The 16,159-nt window shown below is 42.0% G+C and overlaps 1 protein-coding gene across 4 annotated transcripts in view; it reads right to left on the bottom strand.

The window, feature by feature from the left end:
• The window catches only part of EVI5 (ecotropic viral integration site 5), a 120,588-nt gene that overhangs the window by 32,458 nt on the left and 71,971 nt on the right, over window positions 1–16,159 (bottom strand). For 2 of the 4 annotated variants that reach the window (XM_083157090.1, XM_083157091.1), the window contains exons 12-17: window positions 14,179–14,211; window positions 13,284–13,430; window positions 8,778–8,912; window positions 8,116–8,256; window positions 6,331–6,489; window positions 3,669–3,815 (exon numbers count right to left, since the gene is read on the bottom strand). In XM_083157090.1, the coding sequence (XP_083013216.1) occupies window positions 3,669–3,815; window positions 6,331–6,489; window positions 8,116–8,256; window positions 8,778–8,912; window positions 13,284–13,430; window positions 14,179–14,211 (762 nt within the window). The remainder of the gene's footprint in view (window positions 1–3,668; window positions 3,816–6,330; window positions 6,490–8,115; window positions 8,257–8,777; window positions 8,913–13,283; window positions 13,431–14,178; window positions 14,212–16,159) is intronic. The other 2 variants (XM_083157092.1, XM_083157093.1) reach the window with 2 other exon arrangements.

Genomic DNA, 16,159 nt, shown 5'->3' with positions numbered 1-16,159 from the left:
GTTGGGAGTTCTAGCACTCTCAGCCAGCTTACAGTGGGGCAGGATCAGACTTCTGCATGTAGAATCAGTGTTCACTGGTAGGTCCCATCTTAGTACAGCACCAGCGGCGGTGGGTGCAACGTAGCTTGCTGCCAACACAGGGTGAGTGACATCAGACCACCCTGTCCTCTATTGCAGGTGTTAGCAGGGCTTTTGGGATAGAACCAATTAAATATGCAGTCGCACCACAGAGCGCTTTTGGAAGAGCAGCAGTCACATTTGGATCGTACTGCGAACCACATTGGTGCTGCTCTGCATGCAGGTGCCCCTACAGGGCTTGGAGTCCAGAGGCAGGGCTACTTTCATTGCCTCTGGGAGATTTTTAATACTGCGTATATGCAGTGACAATATTAGAATCCTACAAAAGCCAATATTAAAAGAGGGGGCTCAATGATTATTCAAATGCTGTAAGTGATGTCAACCATCATAAAAATATATATTAACATAAAAACAACAATTATAAACATACTTGAAAAAAATAAAAAAACACATGAAGTAAAAAAAATAAAAATAATAATGATTCCACTAGCTCAAAAATGATCCCAATACACTCTGACCTCTTGGTTAATAAAATGATTCCACTAGCTCAAACATGATCTGAATGCAATCTGATTTCTGAATTAATGAAATGGCTAATATTCTCTTTCTGGTTTAACCCCTTGAGTGGTGGGTTTGTCCTGCCTGAGAAATGCTCACCACTCAAGCTGCAGCAACTGCCTTCTGCAGCAGCCCCTGCTCCCCTGGGCGGGGGCTTGAACATTTGTGCGCCTGAACACAGGAGTGCTCCCAAGCGGTCCTGAACAGAGCGAGCGGCTGCCCTGGTGTACGATGCCTGGGGAGCGGGTGAGAGATGGGTGGGTGGTGCACTGCTAGAGGCACCACTGGGGCACAGCTACATATCATGGCAAGCCCAAAAATGTTCTGGGACAGCCCGCAGCGGCAGCGCAACTCAGCCCAGAAAATTTCTGAGCATACTACCAAAGCAGTTAAACAACTCTTCTAACTTTTCATATACATTTATACAGCATATAAATAATCATGGTGTCCTCTTTTATTACATTGTTTGATGTAGGAGTATTAGGTCTAAAGTCCCATACACACTAGCTAACTAGCAGCAATGCTGGTCAAACGATATAGTGCATACACACTGAACTATATTGGTTACTGTGACATCACCGGGTCCGTGGCTGTGCAGTCGCTGATAATATAGTCAGATTGAGCAGCATGCACAGATGATATTGCTCAGGGGACCCGTCTCAGCAAAATCTTTTAAAATAACCATGCAGTGTGTATGGGACTTAGATACATATATGCACCAATACTAATCTTTCTTCATAGATCTCATGTGCCTACAATGTAAATGATTTGCCTGTCTGAAGACTCGCTCTTCTAGATCTTGTAGCACCTTAACCCCTTCACAGCAAATGATGAATGGCCTTATCCTTACCAACTACATTGGTACAAATATCCTAGAGCAGGGCTGGGCAATTGCGGCCCTCCATATGTTGATAAACTACACATACCAGCATGCCTTGCATCAGTTTCAGTATGGCCACATAGCAAAACTAATGCAAAGCATCCTGGGATGTGTAGTTCATCAACATCTGGAGGGCCGCAATTGCCCAGCCCTGTACTAGAGGATGGGAGGCCCAATGTAATTACCATACTAAACCCACAAAATGCATATTTAAGCCCTGGAGAAACATTAGAGAATTGCTAAATCCCCTCTTAAATTATGGCTACTGATTACAAGACCATAACCTGCAGGGAGAAATACTAGTAGACCTGGCATATGGGGATGGCACACTCGTACATGTACAATTTCCCCAATTCTGACATTACGGACTCCAGACACTCTTGCTTGAAAGAGGGATTAAACAATGTGCCCCTCCTTATAGTTATTGTCTGGCGAACACTAGATAACACTAATGTTAGGAAAGATTAAGAGCGATGTGGGTTTTGCCGTAGCAAGAACCACAAAGCATTTCCCCTGGTGGTTAGGGAAAAGGTATAAAAAAAATAAAAAAAACAACAGGCAAGTACACATTAGCTTTTAGTACTCGGTTTTGCAATGTCAATTTAAAAAAGCATTGTCAATTTGGGCAGATTGAATGCTTGCAAGGCGTATGAAAGCCATATTCAGGAAAACGTAAAGACTTCAGAAAACCAAAAGACTTGTGCATTCAGCATATACACAGATGAACCATAACACTAAAACCACCTGCCTAATATTGTGCAGGTCCCTCTAGGCCCATACACACAGGGGGATTTTGAGCAGAAAGCAGTGCAGTTTCAGCTCAAAAGCCACCCAGTGTGTATAGCCGGGCAATGAGCAGTGAGTGCTTATGCGCGCTCCCGCATCATTGCTGGCTGCTGCCACTCAACTGCTGGTATTCCCATCAGATGTGGACAGAGTGGATGGCTTTCCTTAGCGTCCAGCTATGGAAAGCCATCCACCCCTGCAAAAATTGCTTGGTCGAATATCGCTGTGTGTATGCACTGAATGATTTCAAGCCCAGCGATTTTCCCCATCATCGCTGTGCAAAGAAGCCCATTTATGCACCTTTATGCTGTCAACACAGCTCTGACCCATGGACTCGACAAGACCTCTGAAGATGTCCTGTGGGTATTTAGCACCAAGCCATTGAAAGCAATTCTTCTAAAATGGGGTCTGGTCTCTATTGCTCAGACTTTTATTGATCCTAAAGATAGTCGGGCTCATTGATATCTGGAGATTTTGGAAGCCAAGTCAACACCTCAAAGTTATTTTCCTAAAACCATTCCTGACCAATTTTTACAGTGACAGGAGTGAATTACCCTGCGGAAAGAGGCCACCTTGTGTGCAACAATGTAAAAGGTACCTGGTCTGCAACAAGGTTTAGGTAGGTGGTACATGTCAGAGTAATATTCACGTGAATTCTAGGACTCAGATGCTCCTAGAACATTGCCCAGAGGGTCACACTGACCCTGCCAGCTTGCCTCTTCTCAGTGCATCCTGGTGCCATCTATTACCCAGGTAAACACACACTCCCGGCCATCCACACGTACATCAGACCAGGGACACCCTCTTCCATTGATCTGTAGTCAAGTCCAGACATTTACATGGCCATTGTAGGTGCTTTCAGCAGTGGACAGGGGACTGTCCAGGCTGTGGGTATGCAGCAAGCGGTCATGCACTGTATGTTCCAACACCTACAATAACCAACATTCACTTGGTTATGACAGTTTCGCCCTCGTTCCTTATATTCAATCGATGGGACTCTGGCCATTGGGATCCTGAATACATCCACCTACAGACCTTTTACAGGAAACTGTGATTTGCAGTCTGTTACATACCTGGCCAGGTAAGTATAATCTAAACTTGAGAGCCTATTTCAGAATGGACATTCTAATGTAATACAGAATAATATAATTCATATATGGTGGTTTATTTATATACATTATTAAAGGTATTAAAAATAACCTGTGTACATCTGTAAATGCTTCTAATTTCATAATTGGTGGACAAAAAGAAACATCTGTATTGCATCAATTAGCTTGGTTTAATTCGCTTAAATACTGGATTAGAATACATTTCTGGGGCCTGAGGTTTCCCGAGTCATCAGTCATCTCCAAAACCCCCGGTATACCTTGCATTCCGTCTCTGCCTGCTTCCGCTTTGCTTCGCTCAGCTGCGTCTGTAGAGTCTTGTTCTGGGATGACAGACTCTGCACCTTTGATTGTAAGCTGTTGATCTCCTTCTCTGCCCTGCGCAGATGGTTGCTGTTTATCTGGTTCTGCCATGATAATAGGACAAAAGGAAATATGAGGTGTTAAGGTGCAGTAGTCACATATAGCATTAACGTCCATGTAAGGAGAACACTGCATAGCAGAATCATCTAATGGATATTCTAAATAAGGTTCCTCTCTTTTACATCTTTAAACTAGTTACGAAACCTAAAATACAGCTGAGTAACCTTCTCCCCTACACATGCCACTATTTCATAAGCCAGGCATGTCCAAACTGTGGCCCTCCAGTTGGTGTGAAACTACACATCCCAGCATGCTTTGCCATAGTTTTAGCATTCCCTAATAGCAAAACAGTGGCAAGGCATGATGGGACTTGTAGTTTCACAACAGCTGGGAAGCCATAGTTTAGACATGCCTGTCATTAGCACAGACAATTGGACTACATTGCAGATTTAACCGAAGCTACCCAACTAGAAAGCAAGAGTAGTGTCCGCCAGTGGTCAGACCACAGACATTGCTCAACGACAGACTCTGGCAACAGGTTAAGGAGGTTTTGGTTTTATTTGGGCTGAACCAATAGTTGCAGCCTACCCTCCAGTATGAGGCTATAAGGAAAATGGACTTTCACTAAAGGCGATCTGGTATTGTGATTTTCGGTACTTATGTAATATCTGGGCTCCCGTTTTTCTTATGAGCCGGCGTCCCCTCGCGGGGCTCGCTGCGCTCGCCACGCTTCGGGCACGGTGGCTCGCTGCGCTCGCCACACTATATAAAATCAACTCCATGCGTAGTTGGATAGTAGGGGTATGAAAAAATGGGGTGCATTTAACATGGGAGCCCAGATAATACATAAGTACCTGATTTTCTATACAGCAACTAACCATTGTATCCGTAGAAGATGGATCTGCTGCTTCATCATCAGAAGTTAATGTCCCATAACTTGTCCATTATATAGTTATGGGGTGCTATTAATGGGTGCCGGACGGGATCCCGACAGTCATTAACCCGACGTCGGGATCCCGACTGTTAAAACACAGACGGCCGTGTTCCCGACGGCCGGCGGCTATTTTCCCTTGTGGGGGCCCACGACCCCCATAGAGGGAGAATAAAATAGGTGGCGAGCGTAGCTCACCACCGTGCCCGCAGCGTGGCGAGCGCAATGAGCCCGCAAGGGGCTTTGTTGCGCTGGCCACGCTGTCTGAGGCCAGGCAGTCGGGATCCCGACGTCGGGATAATGACTGTCGGGATCCCAACGTCGGGATAATGACTGTCGGGATAATGACTGTCGGGATCCCGACTGTCGGTGAGTCATACCACACCCCTATTAATACATTATTTCTTCTCTAGAACATTAACTTTTGTCGCAAATTGCCCAGCTCAGTTTTCACGCTTTAAGCTGGGTACACAATGGAGTAAGCCCAATATGTTGTTTCCAGACAAATCGGGACAAGCTTGGCCGAATTATTCAGTGCCCAGTCAATCTCTGCAATATCTTTTGGTGGGCCTTGTTTACTATGGACAGCTGCCATATCATCTGGGTACGCATTGCTCCAGTGTATATACAGCTTATACTAGAACCTCACATCTAATTCTAGCAACTGTCTGTGCCCTCCCTGCATTCTTCTGTTAAAGTATGTACGATGTTAATGTCTTCATTAGGAGTAATTGTTAGGGAGAACGACAGGATGTTTGGTTATCTTTAGAAGTGCTGCATTTTGCGATTTGTTATATGCCTGTTACCACAGTTATTTACTTCCCTGACACCTGTTGTCCCTGGTTACAATTGGCAATAGTAGGTGATAAACGTCACATTGAGTCAGCTAAAAAAGGTGCCCATTGTGTTAGAAGATCCTTATGCTTAGTACATTCTGTAGAACTAATTCAGAGGGTAAGAGGTTACCCTTATTTGTGACACGCTCGGTGTAGATTACCCGTTTAGCTGCTTAACACAATGAAACTCTGTATATGGCTTGATGAGCACATTAAGTTTTGGGCAAACAGTAATTCACACCCCCTGGCACAAGCAAGCGAATGCTGCCTCCTCAACAATAAAGATAACAGGATAAAGACAATTGAATAACAAACCATACTGTATTAGCCCTATTTACTGCACAACTGCATAGTCCCTGCACTGCTAAATCAAAGCTGTCAACACTTCATTCAGTGTTGCACAAAACCAGACTGGGAAATAATTCATGTGTTTTATCTTGCTCTAACTACTTTGCGCAACTTATTACAATTACAAACCAAAGATAAACTAAGGACAGAAATAATTATTACTGCATAGTAGGAAGGATGGCGATCTTTTGGGCTTGTTACTATATTCTTATGGCAAGTAACAACAACTTCTTAAAGAACTCTGTATCATCACTGAAAACGGATGAGAGGACATTCTAAACATTCCTCTTATAGGGGCTGAAGGGTCAGAGCTCTTCTGCACTGCAAGCTCACACCCCTTTAAATCCAAGGAGGAGAGTGTCAGAGAGATTGAGGTATATCCAATATGGACAGTTCCTTTTTTTGCTTAAAATAAAAAAAAAAACCACACACAGACTTTCAAACCTGTGTGTCCAGCTCCATCATCCGCTGCTTCATCTCTCGCACGTCAGCTTGTCTCTCCGCTTCTCTTAGCCGGACACTCATTAGCTCATCCTGCAGTTCATTGACAGTATTTTTCTTTGGCGGGTCTTTCCACCGACCAGCAGTGCGCGCCAAGTGTCTCTGGAATTATAGTAACAAGCATTTTAATTACTTTAATAGCCGACAAATGCACGGAGCAAAATAATATTTAGAAACAGTTACAAAAAGAGAAGACAAGGAGCAATACGGATTTCCAGCAACAGCTTCCTGCTATAATGTGCACTCTCCCTTTTCTGCAACAGGACTCCGATACATATAGCAAACAACAAAAAGGATAACATAGGGAAAAAGAACCACACAGCATAAAATAACAAAATTAAAAAAATATAAAAAAAAAGATGTCAGCGGTATCCGGTCTGGGTCATCCACATGGTACCATCTTACTAATCTATAGAATCTACATGAAATATAACCAACGCACTATACCAGTAGACTAATGGGTACCAAAGGAATAAAATATAAACTCCAGATAAAGTAGCTGCAACCAACCAAGACTCTCAAATCCCCCACTCCGTATGACCATAACCTATTTAAAAAAAATAAAAAAAATCCTCCAACTACACTGCAGCTATGAGAACTATTTGTGCGCCCTTAAAGACCAAAGTGTATCCAGCCAAGGACCTAAAAGGCCATGATGCAGCGGTATCAAATCTAAAACCCAAACAATCTGAGAGAAAGTAGCAAGTCATATCCACAACTGAGTGCCATGCTGGGCTGCCGCATTATGCATTTTGAATAAGTCATGGGTGTGACTTCAGCAGGCACGGCGGTGGGTGTGCTCAATACACCACACATGACACACCTGCAACATAGCCGAGGATAGATGTGACTGACAAGTAAAAAAAAAAAAATACAACTCTGCATGCAGTCCAGTAACAGCAACCAAATAAAAGTCCAGAGGATAGCACAGAACAGGAAATCAGGGCAGTACACTACAGTCACAGCATGAAACAAATGTAACGGCATGAAGCATCAGCCACCAAATATAGAAGTCCAGAGGGTAGTTCCGAGTAGGAGTTCCATCCAACAGAAATTCCACTAGGAGGCTCTAAATGGCAGATTACCACAACTGGAACATGGATCCTCGGTTACAGGCAGCAAGCGAGGCACAATCAGAGAGTGCAAAGGGATTGGCCCAAGAACAAGGTATCCTCCTCCACCATACACTCACACATTTCCCAATCAGGCACAGTGGATGGCCAAATCCTGAACAGGGTCTTTTATAAATACGTAAGTCCCACTGAAGAAGCACTTACCATCACATATACATCAGAGGGAAGCAGGGAGGAGCTTCCAAAATGTGGCCAGTGCGGAACAGTAAGGAGACTCCAGCACAACACAGCAGGAAAGAGGATTAATATACAGGCGCTTCAGGTTGGGGAGCACAGAGACCAGGGCCTTGATTCCATGCCTGTCGAGGCCACACCCACAAGTTTTTTTAAGAACATTTAAATAATTTCCTGTCGCCACACAACAGTATGGAGACTGCGATATAAATAGATACTTGCAGATAAAGGTAATTTTTCTTTAAGTTATCTGCCTTCATACCAATGGTTCAATGTCAGTGGTCAAGGTCTCTTCCTAAATTCCTCCCATGTCTGTTTATGATGTGACCAAAGTTGCGATTTAATTCCCCTTTCTGATTTTTAGAACTCTCTGTAATACATTGCCTATGCCTGAGAGTAGACTTGTGTCTAAACTACATACCTGCCAGTGATCCTCCAAATCCTTAATTTGTTGCCTCTGTTCTTTCAGTCCCGTTAAGGCTTCTGCTTCTCTAATCTTTACTGCAATAAGCTCCTCTTGTAGTCTAGCAAGGTTATTTTCATCTGGAAAGGAATGATTTCTCTGAAAAAAATAAAAAAGCATTTAAATAACGATGTAAAGAATATAGACCAATGCCGCTTATTGGGTCTATTCAAGTTAATGGACTTATGCTTAGGGAAGTGCCCTATATCAGTCATCTATATAATCTTGGATACAGAGGGATGGACCATCATAGAAAATGCTGGTGTATTGGCAAATAGATATAACAGTTATTTTTTAAAGGCAAACCCTGGTCTACATATGATCTACCTATTGGATGCCAATTACATATCTCTGACATAAGAGAGTGCAAAACACAAGGAGACCTAAGCCAAAACACAGATCGGCTTCTGGTTGGAAGCCATGTGCCATGAGGGAGCTATCCAGCAGTTAAATTGGAAATTTGCCACTCTAACCTGGGTCTATTCTCATACCGTACATGTAGCACTACTGTATGCCAACTTACACATCACATCGATAAATCACTCCATGTAGCTATTCTTGAGCTTGGTGAGTGGGAACTCGGATTTAAGGCATTTTTTTTATAAGTCGGCATCATGTACCTTTTTGATTTCCAATAATTTGTCCTGCATTTCTCTCATTGCACAGTGGGATTCGGCCTCATTAAGTCTTGCCTGAACCAATTCCTTCTCCAGTTGCAGAACAAACTCTTCTGAGTAGCGAGGGTTACATTTATGCTGTGGAAAGAAATCATCATGATGCATTGAGCTACATATAGACTGCTGCAGAAGACACACACAACAGGACGATGTAAAAGACCAAAGCAAATTCCACATTGGAGAAGCATAAATGTAATATGATTTACCCCTTTCACATCGCAATTTCCGGGCCAGGCCTGGGATCTCGATCCCGGGTCTGACGTTTTCACATTAAATCCAGGTCACATTATATAGTGGGCGACCCGGGTTTAAAACTTATAACCCAGGTTGAATTGCCTGCTTGGTCGACCTGAGAAAATAAGCTTAGGTGCCTTCACAAAGCACCTAGGGCCAGGTCGACGCATCACCAACCCGGAAATTACCCAGGTCCTAGATGTGGTATGAAAGGGGTATCAAAGGTTCCAGGAAAATATTTTATTTTATTTATTTATTTTTTAACTCCTCTACTCAGGTTCATCTTAAGAATTTGTTTTAATGGAAAGTTGTTTTAAATTAAAAAAAAAACTTTGAGGAGATTATACTCTGACAACATCAGCTAAAAGTACATAAGATAGTAACATCTAAAAAGAGAAACCCCAAATTCGCATCTGAAGTGTACAAAAATTATTTTTTCCAGCTCAGGTGGATAGCAGAGAGCACTACCGTGGATATAGAGAAAGCCAGTAATCTGCTGGAAGGCTTCTACACACTAGCCGATGGGTCTGCAACCGAACTAGTTAACCATATTTTCCATACACACTGAACGATATCGGCCACAGATATCTTTCAGTGATGTCACCGGGACACGCTAAACATGCAGGTCATCTAGATTGCCAAATTGACCAGCATATTTGGAAGACGTCAATCATTGTTAACGACGCATGGGAGCACACATCATTAACGATATTTACTGTACACACTAGACCAGTGGTAGCCAACCCTAGCCCTCGAGAGCTACCAACAGTTCACATTTTCCAGACAACCTAGCTGCTGCACAGCTGCACTCATTAATCACCGACACATTTTAAAAGATACACAGATGGAGCTAATTAGCTCACTTGTGATTCTGTGTGGAGACCTGGAAAACATGGACTGTTGGTAGCTCTCGAGGACTAGGGTTGGCTACCCCAGCACTAGACCATATCTCTCAGAAGCCCCTTTCTGAGCGATGTTGTTCACCATCACCTAGTGTGTATGGCTTTACACTGGGTAATTGCAATAGTCTAGCATTAGAAATATACATGCACTAATAAAAATTAACAGGGGCAATAGGTTATAAATATAAAGAAATCTACTACTTTGAGCTATAGTTCCTCCCAGTAAATGGGAAGAATGAGCAGACTGACAACATAAACCCGCTAGGAAGCTTGAAGTATCTTCTCGCAGAGGACTGATGCACAGCAAACATTAAAGGGCACTTCTACAGTATCATACACACATATACAGGTCGAACTTCAGCCCTGTGCGGAGTGATGTGGTTTAGCACAAATCACTCAGCACATATCTCTGGCACACATGCTAGTCACAAGCGATGTGTGCTAATCTGTGCCGGAACATGTTCTATGGTGATTGACTAGATCTTGACTACATGCAGTCAAGATCTAAGAAGGCATTGGCATCGCCGCCACTTTGGAGCACACACACTGAGTGTCCAGTGCTTAATTTCTAAGTGATCTAGACAAATCACTTAGAAATAGGTCTAAAATCGCCCCGTGTGTATGCTCCCTTTTATGCATTTATTTTACTTTAGTACTATTATATACAGCATATGCATACCATACCAGGCCTAGCAAATGCATTTAAAGCCTTTCGATGTTGTGTACTAAAAATCTGTACAATTACCTTTGCATACAGTCACTGTGCAACATAATACTGATCTGAGTCATTTGAGGCTTCACACGCACTTCCTGATCCACTGTGTGTAACTGACCCTGGCCCATGTATAAATAATGCTCATCTTATATTACACATCATTAGAATATGTAGTTTGTAATAGCCTTATCCCCAACCTCTCCTAGGGCATACATACAACTGTAACTAATGCTCAGTTTCTTATTCTTTATTAAGGACTGAAATAGATTGGCTCATTAAATCAACCACAGAAAATAAATCAAATACAGTAAAATAGATTTTGCATTTCCAGTTTATTACAAAATCACATGGTTTATCTCACATTCACCTCTTTAGTTGAAGGCACCGACAACAAGATATACAGGCGTCCATGCATTTAGACGCCATGAGACTGTATTCCCACAAATAATATAGGCAGGAGACCAAACTATTGCTATACAAGACTTTATACCTGAAATAACAGTATAAATGCACTGATAGATATAGCCCTAGGTAGTGTAATAACTCTTACCATTAATAGGTAACAGGTAACGAATATATATTGTTTCATTAAAGTGCAACAGATCACCACTTCCTTTCCTGTCTATGGTTTCGGATGTCTAAACCTTAAGCAAAATAAAGTTGTCAGTGGCTGCCCTACGGACTACAGAACCATTGGGGCTTTAATGTCCCCAATGATGAGCAAACAGGCATGGAGGAACTGAATACTCTGACGTAACAAATCAGTGTTATTTTTGTGGCACCCATAATTGCAATACTTTGGGAATTTGCTCCGATAAATCTTCAAACTAAATTTGCTCAATTTAAAGGAAGTGGAGCAAATGAGCAGTATTACCATCATTCAGACAAATTTCTCATGGAAAACTAATGTGCTGCTGGATCCCGAAAAGCTGAAAAAGTACAATTCTGTATTCTCATCATACTATGTATTAAGTAGAGAACCCATGACTCCGGTAGGGTCAGAAGTAATAAAAAGAAGATCATTACGGTCCATAACAACTGGGGAAGCAGCACCTACAAAGTACTTGCTCTAGAGGTCATGCCTTACATGGAATATACATCAAGGAAATTATATACCCTTCCAGCAGCCATAAAAGTGCTCTACTTCGTAGGATTGCAGTCACCTGTGCTGTAAACATTTTCTCATCACTTAACTAGTTCAGCACCGGTTCTAAACTATGTTTGAAGCTCCTTGTATCAGATATAAGAGGCCAAGGTTGGTGGATCTGTGTCACCTTGTATAGAATTACACAGTGAGGGTTCTACTACATGGTTTTAATCCATTAGGCTGCGTCTACTTATTGTGTTTTAGCAGGATGCAGTCAAACAGGATCCTGTTTAGCAAGATGCAGTTTCTTGTCTACACATTGTATTTTAGCAGAATGCACCAGGCTTGTGTATATATCCTCTTGAAAAAACAGGTCCTGTTCCCCAGAATCATGTAGATGTGTAGATGCAGCCATAAAGATTACAGCAGACAATGTTCATTGATGTTACAGAAAGCACTGCAGCGCGTGCAAAGGTAAAGGTCTGTAGCGAGAATCAGGGGCGGATTTAGGGATGAGGGCGCCCCTAGGCACAACATTAATGTTTACTAAGTAGGACAGTTTATAGGGGCAGCATCTGTATGTCCTATCCATTTACACTCTATTTAAGATGGAATACGGTACAGTACAGTGGATATTTTGCAGTTATTGGTACATTTTGGGCTGACAGTACTATCATAGGCATCCAAGTGCCGCCCCCAAACATGTGCCGCCCCTAGGCCGGTGCCTCACGTGCCTAATGGGAAATTCGGCTCTGGCGAGAATGGAGTTAGGACACGGACAGTTCCCCAAAAGGAGTCTGTTCATAATTTATAGACCAAGAATGGTCTAGAGCAGTGGTAGCTAACTAGTCCTCGAGAGCTACCAACATTTTCTAGATCACCTAGTTGGGGCACAGGTGCACTCATTACTGACTGACATTATATAAGATCTACAGGTGGAGCTAATTACTTGACTTACGATTTTGTGAGGAGACCTGGAAAACGTTAACTGTTGGTAGGTCTTGAGGACTGGAGTTGACTATCCCTGGTCAAGAGCTTTACCAGACTGATCAGAGGATGGACATCCAAGTCCCAAGCATTTCCTTACCCTCCCCATTTCATAGCTAAAACGGACTATTGCTTTTGACCCAAATATTTATTCTCATGTTGCCCAGCAACTTATAGTGCAGACACTCCCATAATGATGTATTGCCAGATTCCAGACAAAAAGTAACGGAATGGGAATTCTCAAAACTATTATGGCCTAACCGTGAGCAGCTATTTCAAACACATAGAGTATATCTTAGCAGCAGTAAATTTCATTATTCTGTCCACATTTCAACTATGAAATCCCATGAAGATAGAATAGTCTCATAAAGTAATCAAAGTATTGTAGTGAATAGATACTTGGTGATAAAAGTGAGGCCCTCGATCCTTTCCAACCACCACATAAAGCTAAACCATTGATGAGGTCTGAAGAGAGAATAAAGCAGAATCAAACAGGTGAGATAAAGTGCAGCCGGGCTTCTTACCAATTGTTGATGTTGCCGCAGCTCGCTGATGGTATGGTGAGCCTGCTCCAGCTTAGTGCTGGACTCATCACTCTGTTGTTTCATGGTGGCCAGCTCCCGTTTTATGAGGTAGTTTTCCTCTGCCTCCTGGGCCCTTGTCACTTGTCCCTTTGGACATAATTTTAAGGTTTTTGAACAATCCAGAACAGTAAGCTTCTAGAGCGTGCATTTGTGTACTTCAGCCAAATAGCAGAGTGAACACTTCCTGTCACTTTAACACAAGAGAGGCGGCCATTTTGTCATGGATCCAAATGCCATTGATGTTCGTTGTGGTTTAATAAGCTGCATTTGAATAGTGGTACATCCTACAAACCACCACTGAACGCTTATTGGTTCCCGCTGACAAAATGGCCGCCCTCGCAATGTGCAGAGGACAGATGCACTTTAATCTCCCTAGAAGCTTTCCTATTTCAAGTTACAAGTACAAAATTCTGGACTGCAATATGGTCAGTGGTTGAAAGAAGCTAAAATGGAGATAATAGAGATGATATTTGACATTCCAATTAGGATTTAATTCATGCAAAATGATCAAGCTTGGATCATGCAATGTAGTTAGTTTTTATGATCAATTAAGAAAAAAAAAATGTTAATTTTGCGGGAGCTACAAAATTTTGTGGTAACAACTACATTAAAAGGGGTTAGACACACAAACTGGATTAAGGCAGCGTGCAGGTCACCATGATTTAGTATTGACAACATATTTTACTGCTGTGATTTAGAATTAATACTGGGGTAGGGGTTCACATTGATGCATGTAAAAATAATGCATGCATGCATCATACCCCAGAAATTAAGCCATAATTGTTTTTACCGGGATTGTTTGTTATTGAGGATAAAAAAAAGGTGATGACTATACCTGTATCAATCTATCTGCCAAGGATGCACTTTCCTATGAAAAAGGAAAAATTTAGAAAGGAATTTCAGAAGAGAAAGATGAAAAATAAAGTGACAAGAAAATAAATCATGTGAGCAGAGTAAGTAAGTGAGTAATACTACCTCCCTTGGTTATAGTTACAGACTAGTAGTACAGACACCCAGTCAAATTTATCAGTAATTATTCCACGTAAAAGGGGGATTCATTTTGGCATGATGTGTGCATATCAAAAACTTACAGTAGTGCAGATATGTGCTGCTCGGACAGGGCACATGGCACTGATGTAAGGAAATGCACCCCCTACCGGTTCAAATATATTCCACAAACAGCAAGCACACCGCAGCTGTTTATTAAAGTTGCAAGATTCAAAAGGAGGTAGAATTGTTGATCTTAAAGTGCATAGAATGTCGTGCAAAAGCAGAAGATTCCATAGAAAATGTGATCATTTATAATGACATGTGCAGAGGGAAGGCAGAACATCACATGAATTATATATGCATTGTAGGAAGCCTAGAGAAACAGTTCCTTTAAGTCCTGTCACATTAAAGTCAATCATGGCAAGTTGCGGAGTATTTACACATTGTTCAACAAAATTAATGCCTTGTTTTAATCAATACAACCACAATACACATTGAAGGATGCCTGGACCAATATATCCACCAGTAACATTGTTTTATATAATATGACCATCTTCAGTCTATTTAACATATTGTGTAATAATGGGCTCCAGTTATGCAATAAAAATTAATTAAACAAATATTACACGCATGCTAATATTGTAAAATAGGTAGCCAATTATAATAAAAAAGGTAAACAAAAAGTATTACTGCTTATACAAACACCCTGCTATCTATATCGATCTAGCTATAAAATATATATATATTTTTATATTAACAGAATGCAACGAGGCACAAAAGTTCTTTCAACATAATCGAATTTACTGGCAGCAGTTAAAAACTTTACATGTTAACTAGAAATTGGACATTGATGTTTGCTAACGAACCAGAGGCAGCCTGTAACAAACAAACAAAAACTCAGGCTAAAGCGGACTTGACATTTGGTCTGTATAAGTACACATGGCCAGAGCTTCACATCTCAGCAAGGGAAAATTAATTTGTGTTATGACTTTAGACACGGACAATGATGTAGAACTCACAACATTCACCCAAGTTTTCAAAAACATCCAATACATTCAACTTTTTGTTAAAAACGAAAAACACACTAGAACACAGAGAGAAAAAAATCTGTTTATGAGAATACAGTAGTATAAACAGAAGGATTAACAATTAACTGTGTCAGATTTGCGTCTGTTAAGGTGGTAGATACTACTTATTTATTATTCAGTGAAATTCGTAAGGTAATATTCTGTATTAATGTAAAAATGTACTTTATAACAAGTTGTAAAGTTTGAAGACATTTGAATTCCAGGCTATCTGCATGGCAAAAAATAAAATGCCTCAGCTGTGCAGCACCCTGGAACATACCTCAGTAAGCAGATTAAAACAATACCGAAGGTTTTCAAAATCACACCGGAGGCAAATTAAAAACAGTCGCCAATTCTTACAGCTGTGGCAGAACAATTTTACCAATGTCATAGTCAGGGTGGTTTGTCTGTTCCCTCTTAGGGCAGTATTCAATGACATTTATCGGCATGTGCAGCGAATCCGGTTTAGGATTCGCTGCATTCGGGAGGGCTGGAGCATTCGCTGCCAGCCTTACCTGTCACCCTAATTCAACGCTGCAGAGTCTCGCTGCCCCAGACAGCCATTTTTAACCCCTGCACGGGGGACGGCGGCAGGCAGGGAGATGGAAGCCTCACCGCCTGCCCCAGAAAGTGTAAGTGTGTGTGTGTGTGTGTGGGGGGGGGGGGGGGGGGGGGAATCCCAGGGACACAGGGAGCAGAAATTGCCCCCCCCCCCCCAGAGAGCTGGCAGGGGACATGGGTAGGGAGCCACTGCACTGG

Source organism: Crinia signifera, chromosome 8, assembly GCF_055691185.1.
Source record: "Crinia signifera chromosome 8, ASM5569118v1, whole genome shotgun sequence".
Classification (NCBI taxonomy): Eukaryota; Metazoa; Chordata; class Amphibia; order Anura; family Myobatrachidae; genus Crinia; species Crinia signifera.
The sequence above is the reverse complement of the archived record's forward strand: the minus strand, read 5'-3'. Positions and strand labels throughout refer to the sequence as shown.